This window comes from Dama dama, chromosome 15, assembly GCF_033118175.1.
Source record: "Dama dama isolate Ldn47 chromosome 15, ASM3311817v1, whole genome shotgun sequence".
Classification (NCBI taxonomy): Eukaryota; Metazoa; Chordata; class Mammalia; order Artiodactyla; family Cervidae; genus Dama; species Dama dama.
The window spans coordinates 64,409,592-64,423,082 of NC_083695.1; the positions used below are offsets into that span (position 1 = coordinate 64,409,592).

The 13,491-nt window shown below is 40.3% G+C and overlaps 1 protein-coding gene across 2 annotated transcripts in view; it reads left to right on the forward strand.

Moving 5' to 3' along the window:
* DNTT (DNA nucleotidylexotransferase) overlaps nucleotides 1-13,491 on the forward strand; it is a 34,471-nt gene that overhangs the window by 5,500 nt on the left and 15,480 nt on the right. For both annotated transcript variants that reach the window (XM_061162271.1, XM_061162270.1), the window contains exons 2-6: nucleotides 7,601-7,775; nucleotides 8,451-8,579; nucleotides 9,827-9,997; nucleotides 11,228-11,299; nucleotides 12,515-12,638. In XM_061162271.1, coding sequence (XP_061018254.1) covers nucleotides 7,601-7,775; nucleotides 8,451-8,579; nucleotides 9,827-9,997; nucleotides 11,228-11,299; nucleotides 12,515-12,638 — 671 coding nt within the window. The remainder of the gene's footprint in view (nucleotides 1-7,600; nucleotides 7,776-8,450; nucleotides 8,580-9,826; nucleotides 9,998-11,227; nucleotides 11,300-12,514; nucleotides 12,639-13,491) is intronic.

Genomic DNA, 13,491 nt, shown 5'->3' on the forward strand with positions numbered 1-13,491 from the left:
ACCCTCACCAAGGTGCCAGACTCTTGGGCTGCATGGAACATCAGTGCCTCCATCAGCTGCATATGGAACAGAAGGATTGCCCAGCTGAGTTGCCTGAATTCCTGACCCACAAATTGTGAGACATAACAAAATTGTTGCCTTTTAAAAGCTACTACATTTTGGGATAGGTGGTGTTGCACCAATAGATAACTAGAAGTGACTGACTACCATATGTCAGAATCACCAAGGGAACTTGTCAAAATGTGTATTTCTGGGACCTAGGTGAGATTTACTGAATCTGAATCTCTGGTAATAGGACCCAGGCATATGAATTTTAGGCCAGCATCCTTGGTGCCTCTACAGACACTAGGATTTTAGAAACATTCCTTCAGAGCTATTCAGTTCAGTTCAGTCACTCAGTTGTGTCCAACTCTTTGCAACCCCATGGACTGCAGCATACCAGGCTTTCCTGTCCATCACCAACTCCCAGAGCTTGCTCAAACTCATGTCCATGGAGTCTGTGATGCCATCCAACCATCTTATCCTCTGTTGTCCCCTTCTCCTCCTGCCTTCAATCTTTCCCAGCATCAGGGTCTTTTCCAGTGAGTCAGTTCTTCACATCAGGTGGCCAAAGTATTGGAGCTTCAGCTTTAGCATCAGTCCTTCCAATGAATATTCAGGACTGATTTCCTTTAGGATTGACTGGTTGGATCTCCTTGCAGTCCAAGGGACTCTCAAGAGTCTTCTCCAGCACCATAGTTCAAAAGCATCAATTCTTCGGCGCTCAGCTTTCTTTCTAGTCCAACTCTCACATCCATGCATGATAAATTCATTGTACTGGTGGTCTCTCTGTTGACCATTACTATGAATATTGCCATGAGCTGGTCACCAGACATGATTACTACCTGGCAGATTATAACACTGTCCCTGCCCTCAGGGATGCCAAGGACCAAGCCAAGTACATTTCAATTCAGCACCACTTAAAGAAGAGGGCTCTGCATGGTTTTCCCTGGGGGAAGCTGAAGGCCAAAGCCTAGTTCAGAACATTTGTAATTGGTTCACAACTTCCCAAACCTAGTCCAAGGCACAGTTAGTTGGTCATGGCTAAGAAACTAGGTGACTTAGAGAAGGGAGATTTCAGGAACGGCCATCTCAGCAGGGCCTTGGGGTCTTTAGAAGACTTTGAGGATGGCTGCCTGAAGCTTGCTGCCACTTTTATCTTAAGAAGAAAGCCCAGGCCTTTGGGGGCAAGGCAGAGACTACCTCTGCCCCAATCCCAGGTTTATTTGCCTTTGAAAATGACATTCATGCATATTTGTTCCCTTACACAGAAAACTAACAAGAAACAATTCATGACAGAAAGTGAGAAAATATAGAAAATTACGTAAACAAAACCTCATGCAGGGGTCTAACCACAGTCTAGTAGAACGTTAAGAGATTGTTCAAGTCATGCACACCTGGGTTTGAATCTTGCCTTCACGTGACCTCTGCAGGCCTTGGTTTCTCATCTTCATTGTGATGATGATGGTGATGTTGATGATGATGATATTCATTCTGATGTTAGTCCTTTTGAGAAAAGGAAATGTTCTCCCTGGAAAAAGCACAGAGTCACAGAGGGGTAGCTCAGTGTGGCTCAACACATGGGTTTTATTTTATTTTTTGGCCATGCCACGCAGGATATGGGATCTTAGTTCCCGACCAGGGATTGAACCCATGCCCCTGCTAGTCTTAACCACTGGACCATGAGGGAAGCCCCCAGAACACAGGTTCTAGATTAAAATGGACCTCAGATTAAGTCCTTGCTCCACCAGTTATTAGCTGGGTGAATTTTTAATGTCTCTCAAGCTCTCTTTTCTTATTATTAGAGATAATCATACCTACCTATCTCATAGAATTATTTACAATTAAATCAAGTAGTGTATGAAATTAATCTACAATGATTCTGGCACATGGTGATGTTCTATTAGTATCTTCAATACCAGAGTGCTCAGGGCAAAGAGAAAACCATTATACCAGCAAATAGCTATCACAACACAGCAGTAAGACATTGTGTGCAGAACACACTGGAGCAGGTGACCCTCCTTGGTAATCCTGTCTGCTAATGGCTCAGCATAGACAGTGAAAAAATACTTTATTGTGGTGGTCTGCAATGGAACCAACAATATCTCTGAGATACGCCTGTACAATGATGTCAAAGTTTCTAAGACTGACTTTCAATCTCTTACTTTGTGGGAACCAGTGACAAACAGTAATGAATTCTGAATAACACAATGTGAATGTTTGTTTAATTTTTTGTTTGTTTTTGTATGTACTTGATTATTGTTGTTCTTGTTTTGTTTGTTAGTTGATTAAAGAGCAGGGGTTGGAAATCCAAATTGGAATCTTCTTTCATATGCTGCATAGCTTATATTCCTGAATAAGCTTATGTGAATTCAGTAGGAGATGCGCATGGTCCTCATCCAATAGGGTGAGCTCAGACACCCCCACACTGTCCTGAGGAGTCCCAGGTGAAGAGGGACTGAGGGTGGTGGTACATGACTGGATGATGAGGGGCCTAAATTTAGAAGTTGAGCCCCAGAGCTCTTCCTCAGCACATCCATCCCCCTCTGAGGTTTAGACAAAACCTTATTTAGAAGAATAATAGTACTAATAAGAATAATAAACAATATAATAATATCATTTCTCTTCAAAGGGCAGAAACATAGAAAGAATAATACTGTCTAACCCTACTGATTCTTCTGTGGTTTTCTTCAAGTCTTGAGATAGACAATCTCCCAATAAGTTTACTATAAGTAGTCTTTGGAATCATACACACTTGGAATAGGGAAGCAGCTAGCCGTCTTCCCTTGGCCCTTTTAAAAGGTAGTTTATCTCGACTATTTTCTGCCTGGGCCTGCTGCACATCCTGCCATCTAGATGGTCTCAGCTCTGGTTTCCAGTCCCACCTCCCTCCCAGTGCCAGCCCCAGATCCCAACTGTCAGCCAGATATTTTCATTTGGATCTCCAGCCATCCTTTCAAGGCAGCTTGCCTAAAATAAATTTCAATTTTGTCCCCCCACTCCTTCCTCCAAAGATATGGAACTTCCTAAATCCCTATTCCTACCAAAAGTGATAACACTTGAGTGTGATAGATAAGCTGGAGTAATAGTTGAGTCTATGCCCCACTTCACCTTTTATAGGTGATGCCAGCTGTCCATCATATATCTCCTTTGCCTTCCTTTCTAGCTCTGTAGGAACCAGACTAAGGTTTAAATCATCTTATATCTGGTCCAGTGATTCATCTTCTTAAGTAGCTCCCCAACCTATGATTCCCCCTCCAAATCATTGTGTATACCAGATTAGTCTTTTAAAATAACACTTCAATGCTATCCATGTCCTGCTCACAAAACGTTTCAGTGGCTCCATAATCCCAGAACATAAGATCCAGCTTTCTCAACCAGGCTTCTAAGACCCTCTGTAATGTGGTTACCCCACTTGCTCAGCCACATCTACAACTGCTTCCCAACAGAAATTCTTCATTCCAGTCCAGGCCACTCTCCTTCCTTTGCTCTGACCTTTGAACCTTTTCTTCCAGGAGGATCTAAAGTGCTACCATCCTAGCACCTTATCCCTCCCATGCATCCAGACTAGGCACAAACAAATTCTGTGTTTCTACAAAGCCATCCACCTCTTCCAACCCACACTAAATTATTTTCCCTCTTTGTATACCACTTGAAGGTCTTGCCTATGTCATAATTTATTAACCAGCTGTTTCACAGAATATGCTGATGCCCAGAAACTTTCCTTTTCTTGTTTGGTACCCAACCCCTTCCCATCACCACCACAGGGAACCTAGGACTGTGAATAGAACAGTGAACCAACAAATGCTCAGTGAATCTAAGAGTCAATCAAGAAAAGGAGAAGGAGGAAGAAGAAGTCAAGCAAGGGAAGTGGGAAAAAGAAGAAAAAATAATCCTATTTTTTTCTCTTCAATGCCTATATATGCTATTTGCTTTTGCTATTTCCCAGATTTGTAGACCATTTAAACTGAAGGAGCCCTAAAAATTATTAGTTCCAGTGATATAATGCTGATTTCGAAGACTTGTTTAAAAACAGAAATAACATATTAACCAGAAAAGACAATCAAAAAGGATAAATATCATTTACCAGCTGTGTGACCTTCAGGATGTCTTTAATCTCTCTGTTCTTCAGTTTCCTCATTTTTGAAGTGTGACTAGTATAATATTTACTTAAGAAGCTATGTGAGTATTAAAAGAGATGGTGTTCCTTCTATTCCTGCTTTCTGGAGAGTTTTAATCATAAATGGGTGTTGAATTTTGTCAAAGGCTTTCTCTGCATCTATTGAGATAATCATATGGTTTTTATCTTTCAATTTGTTAATGTGGTGTATTACATTGATTGATTTGTGGATATTAAAGAATCCTTGCATTCCTGGGATAAAGCCCACTTGGTCATGGTGTATGATTTTTTTAATATGTTGTTGGATTCTGTTTGCTAGAATTTTGTTAAGGATTTTTGCATCTATGTTCATCAGTGATATTGGCCTGTAGTTTTCTTTTTTTGTGGCATCTTTGTCTGGTTTTGGAATTAGGGTGATGGTGGCCTCATAGAATGAGTTTGGAAGCTTACCTTCATCTGCAATTTTCTGGAAGAGTTTGAGTAAGATAGGTGTTAGCTCTTCTCTAAATTTTTGGTAGAATTCAGCTGTGAAGCCGTCTGGTCCTGGGCTTTTGTTTGCTGGAAGATTTTTGATTACAGTTTCGATTTCCTTGCTTGTGATGGGTCTGTTAAGATCTTCTATTTCTTCCTGGTTCAGTGCCCACTCTCACCACTACTATTCAACATAGTGTTGGAAGTTTTGGCCACAGCAATCAGAGCAGAAAAAGAAGTAAAAGGAATCCAGATAGGAAAAAAAGAAGTGAAACTCTCACTGTTTGCAGATGACATGATCCTCTACATAGAAAACCCTAAAGACTCTACCAGAAAATTACTAGAGCTAATCAATGAATATAGTAAAGTTGCAGGATATAAAATTAACACACAGAAATTCCTTGCATTCCTATATACTAACAATGAAAAAACAGAAAGAGAAATTAAGGAAACAATACCATTCACCATTGCAACAAAAAGAATAAAATACTTAGGAGTATATCTACCTAAAGAAACAAAAGACCTATACATAGAAAACTATAAAACACTGATGAAAGAAATCAAAGAGGACACAAACAGATGGAGAAACATACCGTGTTCATGGATTGGAAGAATCAATATTGTCAATATGGCTATTCTACCCAAAGCAATCTATAGATTCAATGCAATCTCTATCAAGCTACCAACGGTATTTTTCACAGAACTAGACCAAAGAATTTCACAATTTGTATGGAAATAAAAAAACCTCGAGTAGCCAAAGTAATCTTGAGAAAGAAGAATGGAACTGGAGGAATCAACCTGCCTGACTTCAGACTCTACTACAAAGACACAGTCATCAAGACAGTATGGTACTGGCACAAAGACAGAAATATAGATCAATGGAACAGAATAGAAAGCCCAGAGATAAATCCACGAACCTATGGACACCTTATCTTTGGCAAAGGAGGCAAGGATATCCAATGGAAAAAAGACAACCTCTTTAACAAGTGGTGCTGGGAAAACTGGTCAACCACTTGTAAAAGAATGAAACTAGAACACTTTCTAACACCATACACAAAAATAAACTCAAAATGGATTAAAGATCTAAATGTAAGACCAGAAACTATAAAACTCCTAGAGGAGAACATAGGCAAAACACTCTCCGACATAAATCACAGCAAGATCCTCTATGACCCACCTCCCAGAATATTGGAAATAAAAGCAAAACTAAACAAATGGGACCTAATGAAACTTAAAAGCTTTTGCACTACAAAGGAAACTATAAGTAAGGTGAAAAGACAGCCCTCAGAATGGGAGAAAATAATAGCAAATGAAGAAACAGACAAAGGATTAATCTCAAAAATATACAAGCAACTCCTGCAGCTCAATTCCAGAAAAATAAATGACCCAATCAAAAAATGGGCCAAAGAACTAAACAGACATTTCTCCAAAGAAGACATACAGATGGCTAACAAACACATGAAAAGATGCTCAACATCACTCATTATTAGAGAAATGCAAATCAAAACCACAATGAGGTACCATTACACGCCAGTCAGGATGGCTGCTATCCAAAAGTCTATAAGCAATAAATGCTGGAGAGGGTGTGGAGAAAAGGGAACCCTCTTACACTGTTGGTGGGAATGCAAACTAGTACAGCCGCTATGGAAAACAGTGTGGAGATTTCTTAAAAAACTGGAAATAGAACTGCCATATGACCCAGCAGTCCCACTTCTGGGCATACACACTGAGGAAACCAGATCTGAAAGAGACACGTGCACCCCAATGTTCATCGCAGCACTGTTTATAATAGCCAGGACATGGAAGCAACCTAGATGCCCATCAGCAGATGAATGGATAAGGAAGCTCTGGTACATATACACCATGGAATATTACTCAGCCGTTAAAAAGAATTCATTTGAATCAGTCCTAATGAGATGGATGAAACTGGAGCCCATTATACAGAGTGAAGTAAGCCAGAAAGATAAAGAACATTACAGCATACTAACACATATATATGGAATTTAGAAAGATGGTAATGATAACCCCATATGCAAAACAGAAAAAGAGACACAGAAATACAGAACAGACTTTTGAACCCTGTGGGAGAAGGTGAGGGTGGGATGTTTCAAAAGAACAGCATGTATACTATCTATGGTGAAACAGATCACCAGCCCAGGTGGGATGCATGAGACAAGTGCTCGGGCCTGGTGCACTGGGAAGACCCAGAGGAATCGGGTGGAGAGGGAGGTGGGAGGGGGGATCGGGATGAGGAATACGTGTAAATCTATGGCTGATTCATATCAATGTATGACAAAACCCACTGAAATGTTGTGAAGTAATTAGCCTCCAACTAATAAAAAAAAAAAAGAGATGGTGTATGTGAAGTACTCGGACAGTGCTGAAACATGCTAAGTGCTCAGTGCTTTATTAGGGAAAAGATACAGGGTCTTACAACACAGAGTTGTGCTTTGAAAAACATGCAAAGCGCTATTTCCCAAAGGCTGGTCACCACCTATTAATGGCTTGTGAGATCAATTTAGTGGGATGTTATATCCATATCAACAGCTACATCTATATCTATTTTGGGTCATGGTATAAAATGTGTTTCTAACTGTGGATCACATACAAGTTTGAAAGGCACCAGATTAAAACCCTCTGCAAAATAAAAAGGAAATGGCACACCAAAGCCACAGGCAGAGTACAAGTTTCTAATTTAAGAATGATTTCATCCTCCATCCGCTCTAGACCTTTGTTTTCAACTAACATCACAATCTTACTAATGTTTTCTCAAGTTTCCTTGCATCTGAGATGTAACATAGGCCACGTTGCTATACTAATTGAAGTCGAATTCCCTGGCATGGACGCCTAGGTTCTCCATGCCTAAGGTCAGGTCTACTGTGCATCTTTCTCCATCGGATGGAATGCTCTGAACACCTCAGGGAAAAGAGGAGAGGTTCTCATTTTGAAAGTCTCTGTCTTATTCTGCAGTGCTTCTGTCACCCACATTGTAGCAGAAAACAACTCTGGTTCAGAGGTTCTCGAGTGGCTTCAGGTACAGAACATAAGAGCCAGCTCACAGCTAGAACTCCTTGATGTCTCCTGGCTGATCGAAAGTATGGGAGCAGGAAAACCAGTGGAGATTACAGGAAAACACCAGCTTGTTGTAAGTGTCCTGAAAGTGGTTGTATGTGGGCTATAGACTCAACAGACTTGAGTTAAACCCCAGGTTCCCTGCTTGCTCCCTGTGTGAACTTTGGCAAGTCACTTAGCTCTTCTGAGCTTTGGTTTCTTTCTTTATGTTATGGGAACAGTAGTGCCTGCCTATCTTGTAAGACGGCTTATGAGGATTAGAATAACACACATGTAAAGTGCTTAAGACTGAGCCTGATCTATATATGCACTTAATAAATGGTAGCTATTTTTACAAACAAGTCTATACAAAAATAATTCAAAATATTGAAGTCTTGATGTTCTAGCAGCCAGAAAAGTAGAAGGTTCTTATTTTTTTTCTTACCATGATCATTTATAAAGAAAAAAATTAAACTCTTAGTTCCAGACCCTTCACCAATGGACCCTAACTATGTAAGTTCACAGAAAAGGAAAATGATGTTTAATTGGTAGTTCTTTTTCATGTTACTTTTTTCAGATCACAAAAATAATACCTGTTAATTATAGCAATTTCAAATATTAGAAATGCATATAACATAAAACTTGACCCTCCATTGTATTATTCTCTTTCCAGAGACAATTACCATTGAACTGCCTCTTATTTTTCTTCATACACATCTATTACTATTAATTTTTTTTATTTAAAATAGATGCTTATACATTTGTTTAGGTGAGAACAGACTATTCAGCTACCCCAAACCCAGACTTCCAGAAGACTCCGCCACTTGCTGTAAAAAAGATCTCCCAGTACGCGTGTCAGAGAAGAACCACTTTAAACAACAATAACCACATATTCACGGTAATGGAGCTTTACAACAACACCTGTAGCAAACGTAAGGCTTGCTGCTTCTTTCTGTGGATCTCCAATTAAATTATGAATTTTCTTGAAAATCTAGGAAGGTTTCCCCCATTCTTACCCACTCCCCTAACATGATCTCTGGTTCCTCTTTCTGTCAAGAATGGGTCTCCTTCTATTATGGAAATAGACAATATATTTAGAGCATATTCTTTAGAGAAAGTAACCTACAATTTATTGGGAGTTGTCATTAATGGATGCAACACTTATCAAAGGCAAATATTCTGAATAACTAAATACATACTGTAATTAGTCCACTACATAGTAAGAGCAAATTGCATAGAAATAGCTTTGTGCATAAACAGCTTTGTTGGGAAGACATAAGATTGAGAGTCAGCAGACCTGGGTTCAGCCTGATATTAACTATCTTGGGCAAGTCAGTTCCTATCTCTGAGCCTGTTTCCTCATCTGCTTAATAAAAAATTAGGTAGATCATCTCTAAAGCCCCATTCAGCCCTGAAGTTTCATAATTATTCTCCAAAATGACCTGAACAAAACCATAACTGCTTATCCTCCAGCCTACAACCAGTAGTCAAATGGATAAAACATGCATTAGTAGATTGAATACAGAACTTCTCCTTTCTAAAATTCTAGCCCCAGGTGTGCAAGGAAGAGCAGGAAATTGCAGCTACTGGGCACCCTGAGGATCAAGCCACACAGCTGTAGCTACTTCCTCCTCTGCCAGAAATGCAAACATGCCCTACCTTAAATAACCCCCTACCTTAAATAACCCTGCCTGCGGGTTTGTGCTGCTTCTGATCATACCCATTCACTCAACAAGTCTATACTAAGTGCTGACTGTTTCACCAACAAGCTAAGAGATAGGATTTTCCAGTGATCCAGGCAGACTCCTGGCCACAGGCTGGTGGGAAAGTCAGCAAACAGGGAAGGATCTTGTCAAGTGATAACTAGGAAGATGCAGTGAGCAAGAAGTCATTTTTCAGTTAAATGATTCCTGAATATCTAATGGCAGAGAATTTCAAGTTTCCTTACGAAGCATGCTCAACTCCCCTCATCCAACCAGGGAGAAGTGAAAAAGTATAGGACATCCAATCCTGACCTTTGAGGAAACAGTCACGAGGCATTCTGATATTTAACAGAGAGCAAGAGGCATTTGCAAGGGACTGCTGGCTTGGAGGCTAGGGGCTAGGAAACAGACTGTATTTTGCTCATCTGGTTTTATTCTTTAGGATGCCTTTGAGATACTGGCTGAAAATTCTGAGTTTAAAGAAAATGAAGACTCTTATGTGACATTTATGAGAGCAGCTTCTGTACTTAAATCTCTGCCATTCACAATCATCAGTATGAAGGACACAGAAGGAATTCCCTGCCTGGGGGACAAGGTGAAGTGTATCATAGAGGTAAGGGTGAAAGGTGATTCGTTCCAGCTCCTAATAGGTAGCTACCAAGGGAGGGAGAGAGATGCAGTTAATAAATTTTCCTGTTAACTATATAGATGTGGTATTCATTACTTATTTTCATTTCTAATTTATATTATATAGATATATATTATATTATATATATATATTACATAAATAGCTACACATGTATATGTGTCATTCATACCCCAATATTATCTCACTTGGAGCTACGTGGGGCCAGCTAGTGAGAAAATAACTCTCCTGCATTATTAATCACAGTGAAAGTCTCTAATGACCTAAAAGCTCAACAGGAGGGGATGCTATGAGTTAAAACACAGGCTGTGTGAAAAACCTCAGTTCCATTCAGCAGCCATTGCCCTCCAGAATGGTAGTGGGTATGAGGGATAGTGGAGCTGATTCTGTATTTCTACCTGTGTGTTCTAAGAGGAGAGCCAGGGATGGTTAGTTAGTTATTAAATAATGTTTAACGGTTCCCTGGCAAGGTAAATTGGTCATCCAAGAGGAAGTTTCAGTGTAGTCAGATGCAAGGCAAATTATTCAAGGGAGGAAAATTAATCCTAACTCCATTTAGAGGAGGTTGGATGGCTCTGGGGCTTCCCAGTTGGCACATGGTAAAGAATCCACCTGCCAATGTAGAAGACACAGGAAACGTGGATTTGATCCCTGGGTTGAGAAGAACCCTTGGAGAAGAAAATGGCAACCCACTCCAATATTCTTGCCTGGAAAATTCCATGGCCAGTGGAGCTGGGCAGGCTACAGTTGATGGGGTCGCAAAGAGTTGGACATGTCTGAAGTTACTTAGCATGCACAGGTGGCTCTGAGCTAGACATCATAAGGACTTGAACTTGAATTAGCTTTTCAATAGGTCCAAAGTTAACCCAATCAGATGAAAAGTCCTCTTGTTTCAGCTAGTTCATATCCATTAAAAAGAAAATCATCTCAAATATTTAGACACCCCTCTGTCAGTGAACATTTTGGTTTGGTGTTCCAATCATTTTGTACGTTCCTCCCTGAGGATTATAAAGGGTTCCTTGGAAATATAATAACCCAAGATTTTAACTGTCTTGTTTTCTCTAGATCAGCTAAGGAAACATCCTTTATACCATAGGTATATTTAGTGAAAAATTAAGCTACTATATCTGGGGATTTGAAAATCTCAGATTGCAATTAACATCACTAGTGTAAAATGCTTTTCAAATGTCCATGCAGGAAATTATTGAAGATGGAGAAAGTTCTGAAGTTAAAGCTGTGTTAAATGATGAACGATATCAGTCCTTCAAAGTAAGTGATTTGTACATGTATTTATAAAAAATGGGTTTTCAGTAGATCCTATTATTTCAAGTAGTTGTACTGATCAGCTTGAGGTGCCATAACATAAAGCCACAGACTGTGGGACTTAACACATGATTATTTTTTCATAGTTTTAAAGGCTGGAAGTCTGAGATCAAGGTGCTGGCATGACTGGGCTCTGGTTAGGGCTGTCTTCTTGGTTTACAGACAGCCTCCTTCTCAACATCCCCTCATAAGACACACACAAGGAGAGAGCAAATTCTCTGGTCTCTTCTTATAAAGGCACTAATCCCAGCAGGAGGACCCCACCCTCATGACTTCATTTAACCTAATTACCTCCCCCAAACTCCAATTCCAGATACCATCATATTGGAGGTTGGGATTTCAACATATGAATTTGGGAGGAAGGGTCGCAACTCAGTCTATAGCAGTGATGTAGGAAGCAAATGCCTGAATAAATACGGGTGCTTGAGCTTATTGCCCTGCTACCGTAAGCCTGGCAATATAAATGACCTTACCTCCCAGAGATTGTCACTCCTGGGTACACTAGGACTGTGAGACAAAACAAACCTGCTCTTAGAGAATCAACCTGTGCTGGAAAGCTCCTCACTGCATCTTGTCTACTCTGAAGCAGAATTTATTACCTCCCAGTGTTCCCTATCTCTGAGTTGCAGTAGGCAGAGACTCCTACCAATCCCTTTGGTTCAGAAGTGATGCTCAGACCTCAAAGGCAGTTGAGGGCAGAAGCCCAGCCTCAGAGTACAGACAGACTGGGTTGAGTCTGGGCTCTGCCGCTTACCAGTTCTGTGATGGTGGGGAATTTATGCAACCTACATGTGCATCCCTCATTAAATTGTGAGGGTGAATATGCATGAATGTGTGTAACAGACCTTTGGCAGAGGACGGGTGTGGGTATGGATACCTGTTGTCATGCACTGACAGTGAAGGCGATCCTTGTTGGTAATACAGAATCCCTGGGTAGTTCCAGAAGCTGCCTCCGACTTCTGCTTCCTTTAGTTATACCATACGTCCTGAGATAGAAACGCCTCTGAAAAATTACCATTGCCCCCTGCTTGTCATATTCAGGAGACACTAGGTCAGAGATTTGTTTATGCTTTTTCTTAATTGCTTGACCTTGAAAAGTATCACTTTGTTGTCATAATGACTGTTTTAGAAACTAAAGGCACATCTTTCCCTTTGTTTCAGCTCTTTACTTCTGTTTTTGGAGTGGGACTGAAGACATCTGAGAGATGGTTCAGGATGGGGTTCAGATCTCTGAGTAAAATAATGTCGGACAAAACCCTGACATTCACAAAAATGCAGAAAGCAGGTGAATTGTCTCTCCTAAAGATCTCCCATAATTTCCATGGGCTGGTCAGGTCGTGGTGAAGATCTGTCAGCTGTACTTCATACGTCACCTCCAGTCTTGGTGATTTTGTCACTTGCTTGGCCTCTCTTCATGCTATGGCTAAAAGCCCAAGCTTTTGGAATCAGATAGACCTGGATCCAAATCCTGGCTCTTGCACTCTCCAGCTGTGTGATCTTGAGACAGTTATTTAAAATCTTTGAGCCTTCATTACCTCATCTATACATCAGTATGTAAGTAGGGAATAGATCAGATCTTGGAGGCAAAATAATTAGCTTGGCACAGAGCAAATAGGCCCTGCCGGGTGGCTGTTGTCATTCCTTTATCCAGATGTCAAAACTGGCTGCATCATTGATCTGTTCTTACTGAACTGACCCTTCCAGATGTTTGGGTCCGAGCTGGGTAAAAGGCATGGGTAAGGAATCCAGGTCAGAAAGTTGACATAGAGAACTGGGGAGTAAATAATATTTGAACAAACTAGAGTTGTTGCTTGGCACAAATAGGGATCAGTTTCAGAAACTGTAAAACACCAGGACATATAGGGGAAACTGTGGAAACCTAGACATGGGTTTGTCTACCCAGCCAGGACGTGTTAACCTAGAAGAGAGTAGAGAGAGATATCTGAAAGACTGACAAGGCTTCCAGGAGGTTGAAGATGGCTTGGTTACTTCCATTTATACAGGGTCCTTGTCATTTTTTTTTAATGACAAAATGTCTGGAACCAAGGTCAAAAAATGTACATCTTTTAAGCATTTAGTTTTTAAAAAACATTTATTTTTAATATGCAGTAGAATATAATATTATTGGGATTTGAAAG